General features: G+C 46.5%; 1 protein-coding gene across 1 annotated transcript in view; it reads left to right on the plus strand.

Moving 5' to 3' along the window:
* The first annotated feature begins 8,875 nt into the window (after nt 1-8,875).
* The window catches only part of LOC137902518 (1-phosphatidylinositol 3-phosphate 5-kinase-like), a 4,391-nt gene continuing 3,343 nt past the window's right edge, over nt 8,876-9,923 (plus strand). Inside the window, exon 1 of the mRNA XM_068746605.1 lies at nt 8,876-8,913. Coding sequence (XP_068602706.1) covers nt 8,876-8,913 — 38 coding nt within the window. The remainder of the gene's footprint in view (nt 8,914-9,923) is intronic.

A 9,923-nucleotide genomic window follows, 5' to 3' on the forward strand; every position in this document is an offset into this window, starting at 1 on the left:
TGTTTTTGCTTCAGGCTAAAAATTCAATATCCAAAGGCAGACGTGGAAAAACCTATGATTTGAAAATAAAATTAAAATCAGACAGACACACACACACAGGCACGCACACACACACACACACGCACATGCACACACACACACAGTTCATTGAAGGTGCTGCTGTCCTACTTGGCTAGTAGAAGCATAATGCAGTTCTGGTTGCGACTCTTTAGATTTGATCTGTTTGATAGTTACTCAGTTATATTTTCTTTTCTAGCAGTCACTCTGCATTCACACTGGATTATTATCACAGCATAAACAGAATGTTTTACAGAATAGGAAGAAGAAAAAAGACACAAATGTTAATGCATTCAGTCATTTGTCATATCCTCGCCGTGTCGTTTAGCAGGGCGACGTGTCAGATGATGGGCTATTAGGGAACAAAAAAAAGGCAAAGTCGTAGGAACCACCCGAACAAAAGGGCCGACCGACACATTTCGGTCTTGACAAAGCGCCCGACGCTCTCTCTCTCTCTCTCGGCTGTTAATCGGAGAGCCAAATGTCGCAGAGAAAAGGCTGGATCACGGGGCAACGTGCGTTTTATTCCCCCTCACAAATAAGTACTGAATAGAAGGCAGACTGAAGGTAGCCAATATTTAGTATTTAGTACGTTTTATTCAACTATGAAAAAGCCTCATCTTTTCAAATGTACTTTTTCACCTTGATTTGCCATTTTTACTTGTTCACGGAACATTAATGCCAAACATGCCACAACAACTTCTCGGTTCGCTGCGCATTAAGAGAAACCTTTTCCATCTTTTCTTGAATTGCTCTCGAAATGCCACTTGAGGGAATCGTCATCGGAATAAGTCTGCAAGACATTTTAAAAAGCGATTTATTTATTTATTTTTCAATCAATTTGCGGCTCGACAGACTGCGTAGATTTGTTTTCCATTTGTTGTCTTTATTGCTCATGGCAGACCAAATGAAACAAATAGACCCTTTAATTCTTTCTTTTTTTACACACTGAAATATAATAATACTTCACAGAATAGGCTGCATGTTTAATCTGCTGCCAACATTCTAATAATGCCATGATTTCCTATGAATGGCTGCGCAGAGGCGTCTCCTGTAACTGTGACTGAACGCTGCATGGATCATCGTGTCACCGGCTGATAGGGGACTTCAAATTAATTGTGCTGCTGCCAGAGAAATTGATGAAGCAGAATGTCAGGGGGGGGGGGGGGAAATCATGTTTATCGAGTACAAAAATACTCTCTTCACATTTTTAGATTAATTTGATCTTTCATGTGAATCCCAGCAAAGTTCTACCCCGGGATGCTGCAGGCTTTAGGCCCTTCAGCGTCTATTCGGATCTTAAACATGTCTCTGCGATGAGCTCCGGGCGCAACGGGGCGAAGTCGGATCGGCTGAAGACGTGCGGTCGCGTTATCGAACTTCAAGGAGTTTAAAAAGCTAAAGAATCCCGAAGCAGCTCGGCGTCAGCGCCGCGATGTGCTAATCTGAGAGCCTTGCTGCTGGGCCGCCCCCTCCTGATGCACGCGTGACCCACGCGGTGAGTTCACGGCCGGCGTGTTCATTTTCAACACCTTTCCACGCTGCTCCTTACCGCGGGGAGAGTGGCGCCGACAGAACGAAGCAGCGATCCAGACAGCTCGCTCTTATTAGCCGCTATCTCAAGGACGACGCGACACATTCTGTTCTAATTAACCGGGGCGCACACACACATGCACACACGCACACACACACCAAACTAAACACACAACGGAAGGCCGGCCGGGCCTGCCGGTGTAATTGATGAGCACATTTATTGCATCCGACTTCAAAGCAGGGATCAGAGAATGTCCTCGTGATACGATGAGCAGAAGCTATACGCGGCGGCGTGGCGAGGTGAAACTATCGATAAGTGTGAGTCACAGCAAGGACAGACAGCAATACCTTGATGTAGTATAATTAATCCCAAGTACTTACTACTTTTATTTGTTTGTTTTAGCTCTTTGTTTTGCCGTAAACAACGGTTTGACACGCAAATTTTGCTGTACGAAGGAGACGAAAGCGCTTCTCACATACCTTAAATCATTAATGAAGTCATTATTGCTGCACAATAATAAAGAAGAAGAAGAAAAAGCAGGGTCTGTATTCCCCTGCGCTGAAATACCAATTAAATCCTGTTTACGAGCGTGAAGCAGGCGACGCCCGGCGCCAATTAGGGGCAGGAGGTGAGAGGAATGTTATTAGGAGCAGTGGAGATCCAGAGCCGGGATCCGTCGGCAGCAGAAAGTGGCTGGAGGACCGACAGCGGGTCAATGGCAGGAGCCCCCCCCGCCCTCCGCCCTCCTGTTTGGCCAGACTTGGCTGGATTCAATCCCACAGACCGCCCCGACCACTCACCCCGGACGCCGGCGAGCACTAAAGAACAATCTGAGGGTTTCACACACACTTTATTTATCGTGCGATTTGGACACGACGGGCCAGAACTTTGGGATTTGTCCCTTTGACAGAGGTTCAGATGGGACTGAGACGGAAATCGAAATAGAATCCGCATGAAAACGCCCAACTTTCCATCGGCGGTAATCGTCGGCACGTGCAACACCTGGAGGGTCTCCTCTCCGGCTGCTGAGGGCAGATCGATCCTCCTCCGTCGCTCGTCTCTGTTCTACTCCCATAGGAAGGAAAAGCAATAATAATCCCCTCTGGTCCTCCTCTTCCTCCGTCCGCCCGATGGATCTATAGCTCTACCACAACCTCGCTTCCCTTTACCGACCGGATCACACACACACACACAACTGGCGTTAAACACCGGGAAGCCAGCTTCAAAGCGTCGTTAACTCTTATGGAGTCTGGTGGCCGAGCCTTTGGATACGATCCAGTTGATGCTAACGTTTTTATTTCTGGCTAAAAAAGAATTCACCGCAGACGAGATGGCGATGACAACTGAGCCCTTTTCAAGCGCGTCTCATTACTCATTCTGTTACGGACACGCTTTGCATACAGCCCCGTCGTACGGGCTCAGCCTGCTGGAACGCCGCAGGCCCTCCGGTTTAATTGACACCAGGAGACACATGGGAATATGGAGAAAGGCAGAAACGCAAATACCACGCCTTTCCCCCTCACTGGATCTCCGGAGGACGTTCGAATTAGCACAAGCGAATGTTAACTTAAAGCTGCTGCTGTTCAAAACGACATCAAATCTGTGTGGCTCGGCGTGACCTCCGGTCGGAGCCTCTTTGGGAATGTCGCTTTTGAAAGGTTTCCTTTGACACATGACTGACACGAACTTTTATTATGCTTTTGTTGCGTTCTCTGTTGTTTAGATACACGTAGTTGCATATTCGTCGAACTGCAGGCATGCAAATGGGAATTAATCTGGTGTGCAGGAACGGATTCATCGAGTTTCCTTTATTTTATTATGGGAAATCTAGTTTTTGCTCTGAAACAAATCAGTTTTCGAACAGTATTACGGAACAAATTGTGTTCGAGAACCGAGGTTCTGTGCTGTGGCGGGATGGCAGCTCGGATGTCGGTCATCTGACGCTGATGCTGAAGGTCCTTCCGGAGACAGATAGAGTCATGAAAAAATGGCAAATGACTTGCCTGGGTTTGGAATAGTTTGTGGTTTTCCGTATGCTAGAAAAAGCAATCTGGACAAACCGGGCGCTTCGATTGGACGCCGTGGCCGAGCCTCTGATGTCTGGAAGAAGAGCTCGGTGAGAACAAGAGCCAAACGGCAATCAAAGAAGCAGCAGGCAACGGAGGAATCCAAGGCACCGATCATCCAAAAGGCATGATTGGAAAGCCGGCGGCGGTGCGACCGCTCTGTGGCGTCCAAACACGCTGCGCCGCTTGTTATCTTTTGAAGAGTTCCATGTATCTTTAAGTGGCAGCATCAAAATCCCAAATATGAAGCTGGGGCCTCTGCTGCGAACCACGCGAGACAATTCAACAGTGCAAAAGTGGCAGGAAGTCTTATATTGTTTGTGGGAAAGAAGAGCAGCTGGTAACGCAAAGAATATGACAACCTACGAGCCCACATCCGACGTCCCCGTGGAGTCCGACGAGAGACGAGGAGGCCGGCGTCGCAGAGAAGATGCCGAAACACCTGTGTCCGTCCCCCCCCCCCCAGTTCGGATTTTAATCCGCGATCTGTCAAACTCTTACAGAACATTGAAAATCCCACCTTCCTGAAACCGGAGCCAAATCCTTCCACGTGAGCATCTTTCCCTGAAAGCACCCGTCTGCCGTTTAAACCTCTGAAACACCGAATGCACAAAACCAACAAACAAACAAATAAACGAGGGCTTTGTCCACATTAAATAGTCTAAACCTGACAACACATGCGAATGCAAATCAGAGGCGGATCGTAACAAGCTGACAGATCAATCAGTTTGAGTCATTACGACGGTTGCTCCTCAGGGAAATACTTGTTTACACTCTTTGATTGTACAAACGTACAAACAAAAATCTGTTGGGTTGTCAGATCAGATAAGGAACAACAACAATGGAATGATTTATTCATGGGATTACACCTATAAATGATTTCACGGAGACACGAAGACCGTCTGCCTTCGCCGCGATACCTCATTCGGCTTCCATCCAATCGCAAACCAGTCACGTTGTCCTGTCAGCCAATCATAGGAAAGCTGTCAAAAGTTGACTTCCTTCCCTCTCTCTGCTGTCAAGCTCTGCGAAACCCGCCTCAACCTGGTCCGGCCACCAACAAAATCCTCCAATCAGGAAGTGCCTTCATGATGTCATCCTGACAGGGAGGAGAGGAAACACGAGGAAGCGCTTGATTCGTCGGACGGCTTCCATATTGGGTTGCTCCCACCCGCAATGGTCAGTTTTCTTGTTGCTTATTTATCTAACGCTGACATAAAGACCCTGAAGATTTATATCGATGTCCTAAAAGCCGGTTTTAAGTGAGAGCTAACCTCCGTCGGCACCCAATCCATCATACCGCTTTTTTACGCCACCTGGGGAATCGGCTGCGAAACTTTAATAATAAAAGTTCAACTGGCAAGAGACGCCAAAAGAATGTCTTTTGTGATTCAAATGAGAAAGCATTACTTTTTGTTGTCAGGCGGTTTTTATCCGTCACGTTTCCCGACTTTTATGAAAGGTGGGAATAAAGATGGCGCGTGGCGCCGAGGAAGCCGTCGCCCACAGCTGGGTCCTGTGAATGTCAGAGAGAAAGACTCGGCGGAAGGAAAAATCAATCAGCGATGACGCAGCAGACGAAGCGAAGCGGCTCTTTGATTCTTAACAGACGTTCGGCTCTGCAGACAAAAACCAACGCAACAGGTGAGCGGCGTTGACAGGAGCGCCTCAGGAACGCCGGCGCACCGTCACCTTCACATTAATTGGCCTGACCTGTGGTATAACAATAGGCATCCGTCCTGTCTTCAGCAAAGTCATGTGATCTCTCTGCAGCTTCACCGCCAAAGGTCGATTTCCTTTGAGATAAATGACGTTTCTATCTATCTCTCTCTCTCTATCTATCTATCTATCTATCTATCTATCTATCTATCTATCTATCTATCATCCTTGTTTTCAGTCAGTGAGGTTTCAGATTAGAGGTGAAACAATTCTAAAAATGCCGCCTTCAACAAAACTCTGCCTCCATGCTTGTCTCCTGATTAGCATTAGCATTTTTGAGCTGTGCGTACGACCTCAGATGTCGCTATCGGTTTTTGTTGATCAGATTGATTCAGATGCCATTAATAGAACACATTTTCCATTTGACACAGGCCTAGATTTAATATGTGCGTCGAACAAGGCAGATTTTAATGCTTCAGATTCTACGTTGTCGCGCTCGCACTTTGGATTTTGGTGCGCACGAAGCCCACAACACAAGACGCACAGCTCGTTCCTGTCAAATGGAAATTCATCTCGTGTGACCCGATGACAAGTCGACAGCTAAAAATATAACTGCGGATGCAGGCGACAGCGAGAATTCCAATAAGACGCGCAAGGGTGAGGCAAATCGTATCCAAATTACACTTGTGTGCGTCTCTAACAAGGGATCAGCATCGGTAAATCCGTCCCAGGATTTTGCAGCAACAGATGTGTGACATGACAGCCAATGAACAAAGAACACGCAGCGCGTTATCTGCTTATTCCAAGCGCGGCCTACCGTTCAGCCGCATCTTGTATTCCGTACGAAAGCATATTGTTTGGAATATTTAAACGAATTCTGAGCCTGACATCTTTGTGCCCACCGAGAGGACATAATGGGTGGAAAATAAATCATTTCCTGCGCCCGCGTGTAAAGAAAACTCAGCCTCTTGTGCAGAAACATTGCAGAAGTGATCATCTTTGGTTGGTTGCATCTGTCTCACACACACACACACACACACAGAGATTCAGATACAGTGGTCAGACATTTATGAGTAACCACAAAGGCAATTCCATTTCACAAACTTCCCACCGTTCAGCTCGGGGCTGTCCGACCCTGCCGCTCCCACAAAGACGGGATGCAAAGGAGGTGTTTGGAAGCGGGGATTTAAGACTGCAGGAAAACTCTCAGCTGTCAAAGATGCAGCGCTTTCTGAACTCGCTCGGGTTCAGCGTTAGAAAAAGGAAGAAGAGCTTCCTCGGAGAACGCTTTTATTTGAAGCATCCAAACTTTTGGAGCGGAAGCAGTCATAAAGCTGAGCTCATCAGCGCTCACTGGTCATTAAGCTGTAAATGACTTTTATTCAGGCAGTTACATGTCAGAATCAAGCGCAGAGAGAGAGAGGCCGCCTTGGATCATTCGCTCTCCTTTCTTTGGCTCGTCTTTATCTCCCCAAGTGGCGCCGGCTTTTTGGTAATTCCATCCCGGCAATTATTACGGTCCACAGCGCAAAAGAACATCCTGTCATAAGCACGAGATGCATGATCAGGAATATTTGCAGCGTCGTCGCTTAGCCGTAATGAAATCCATTGTGATGTAATTGGAAAAAACAACAACAACAACCACATCATGTATCGTGTTTTAATTGCTCTGTGGCCTCACAACCAAGCATCTCGTTACGCTCTTCTCTGTGCGTGACCCAGGCGTTATGCCAGGAAATGTACTGATGAAAATGAAAGCAAGACTAATCACCGATGGTGTTGTGTATTAACCCCCGATGCACACAGCATGCCTCCGACTTTGCGTTCATCGTTTCAAACGGCAGCCGTCGCCCTCGCCCTCGCAGGAGATGCTGCCTCCGTGATGTAATTGCGATGTAATTATCTGATGCAGAGAAGAAATGCACCTTCTTGTCTTCCAATTTCCTCATTAGTTCTGTAGATGAGCGCTTTGAGCAGAGGCTAAAAGTCTTGGGTGGTTGTATAACGGCCTGAATGGAAGGATATGGAACAACGTGGGAAAAGTTTGGCTCGGGAGGAGACCAGGGTGGATGGATGTGTCAAACCAGGACTTTCTGACAGGAGACTGGGACCAAACATTTTCACATTCAGGTACATTAGCATCTTCATTGTAAACCAGATCATGACAGTCCAAAGGTCATGCCACAGTAATATTTGTCTGTGAGCTTTATTTTGAAAGGTCAAACTGGATATCTATTATTCCTGGCTGTGGATATTTAATGCTGATGTTAGAGGGTGACACAGACCAACTCATTTTGAAGATTAGGGCAAATGAGTGATGTCGCCATGACATCCAAATTTCTACCAGTTGAGCCAACTTTGGTATTGACCCACTTTTCAGTCTATTTTGAGCGTTAGTGTGTGACTCATTCCACACTTAGATAACCAACTGGCTCATAAAATGTTCTATAATAATACTACTCCCTAATATTAGTGTGGGAGGATACAATTTTCTTTTCTTTTTTTTTTATACTGCAGCTCTGAACCCCAACGAAATTAACTTTGGAGAAAAAAAACCTTATTCTGAAAAATGGAGGAGTTCATCCTGTTGTGATAATGATTGGCATTTATTGGCAAATCCATAACAGTATGGCAAGAAAGGAACTAGTGGTGGTAATCAATTAGAATGTTTAATCGAATCGCAATCGCACGCAGGTCGACACGCTCCGCGCATCCGCTGTGTCCTGATCTGCTTCGGGAAACGTTGCCCGAAAGGTCAGACAATTAATTAGATCTTCTTTTTTTACAGATTAAAAAAACATATTCTGCAGTTCTTTCAGAGAACATGCGGTTATCTTCAAAACGGCCACATGCTTCCAGATCAACGGCTGGAAACACTCTAATCTGATTTGAACTTCTGCAGAACGTGGCGCTTTGATTAAGAATGGATCCAAAAAAATAATAATTTGCAAGGTGTTCCTCAAAGGAGAGAAATTGATTCGGCTGAAGAATAAAAGCCCCAAAAAAGGACCTTAGCAGGGTCTGATGATAAAGATAGTAGTTTTAAATAATTCATACAGCTCGCTCCATCACGGACGGTAAAATAAAAACGTTTTAAAGTCGGTGGAAAAACACATACATATGGCGTGTGGTTACGATGATGACTGGCAGCCATCATCTTTCATTACTGTCTGTCAGAGCCCAAAGGAATCGGTGCCTTTCTGCTCAAGCGTTTCAAATCCACGTGTCTTACAAACACCTTTTGTAATGGTAATGGTTGATTCGCTTTCCCAGAGGGGGGTTAATCAAGCGTATTGTTCTCCGACAACGAAACGACGTGAAAGGGAACTGATTGATTGTGCGTAAACAAAGACGAATTGTCGCCATTTGTTTTTTTTTTTTTTTTGTCCAGGAAACCTCCAAAAAGGAGGATGCAAAAAACGATTTATTTTTGACGGCTACCTCAATAAGTTGACTTTTATCCCAATGAAAAGTCTTTGTTGTTGGGATCAATAAGACAGACAGATGGGGGGCAGGGGGTAAAATGTGATTAAAAAAAAAAGAAAGAATAGATGGAGAGATGACAATGGAGGAATCAAAGCACGAGAGAGGCCGTCGGTAAGCTGCTGGCCGACGGCCCCAGACAGAGAAGCAAAGTCGAGGTCTATAATTAGAAAACACACAGTGAAGCTAATCCTGACGGAACGACGATGTAGAAAACAGCAAGTTCACGGCCAGGAAGCGCTCAGCCAATCAGATGGCCAGGAATGGCTCAGCCAATCAGCTGCGAGTGATTAGGAAACGGTTCTGCTTTGTGAATCGGATTCAGCACTGAAGTAAATGAAAGTAGGGTTTCAGCGAAGTTGGCACACTTGTGCATCGGGCAGGGGGGGCTTGGATGTGAGCGCGAGCAGGGGGGGGGACAAATGCTAACGGTTTAGCATGGGCGGAGCAAAGGAACTGTGATTAACAGGGACTTCTTTGGAGCAAATGTAGGTATGATTTCGCGTTGGAAAAAGGCAAAAACCAACCACGGGTTTTGCCACGAGTGGCTCAAAATACACAAATACACGAGGATTAAATAAAAGGGAAAGTATCCCATAGCCTCCTCTGGGTTAGACGGAGACCTGCGGTGGCAGCCGTCACTGGGGAAACTGCAGAGGACAGCTAATCATTAGCCAGTTAGCCTCCATTACAGCCTGGGATCCAGGCCTGGTGATAAAGAACCAAAGGACTCGGTTTAATGACCCAAAGACCAGCGTAAGATTTACAGGCTCCGGGTTTCCACCATGGCCCCTGAACAAAGACCCCCCCCCCCTTTCCTTCGTCTGCTTCAGCGGCCAAGAGTTCATAAAATTGACGTTGGAAAGTAATGAAATCTCCCACCTACCCTGGAAAAACAAAAAAAAGAAGCCGTAGACAGCGATCGTTGAGGTAAAGCCGGGGGGGGGGGGGGGGGGGGGGGGTTGATGAGACGGTAAATAAAGGGAAGGTGCCGGGAGGTTTACGGCGCCTTCAGCGGCTCGCTCTGCAAAGAGCTTGACATCACAGCTCAAGGTTGGTCCGTTCGGAATTGATGAGCATTTTGAGGGGGAACTTGATTGAACGGTTTCAGGCCCGGGGGGGAA

The sequence above is a fragment of the Brachionichthys hirsutus genome, chromosome 12 (genome assembly GCF_040956055.1).
Source record: "Brachionichthys hirsutus isolate HB-005 chromosome 12, CSIRO-AGI_Bhir_v1, whole genome shotgun sequence".
Taxonomy (NCBI): Eukaryota; Metazoa; Chordata; class Actinopteri; order Lophiiformes; family Brachionichthyidae; genus Brachionichthys; species Brachionichthys hirsutus.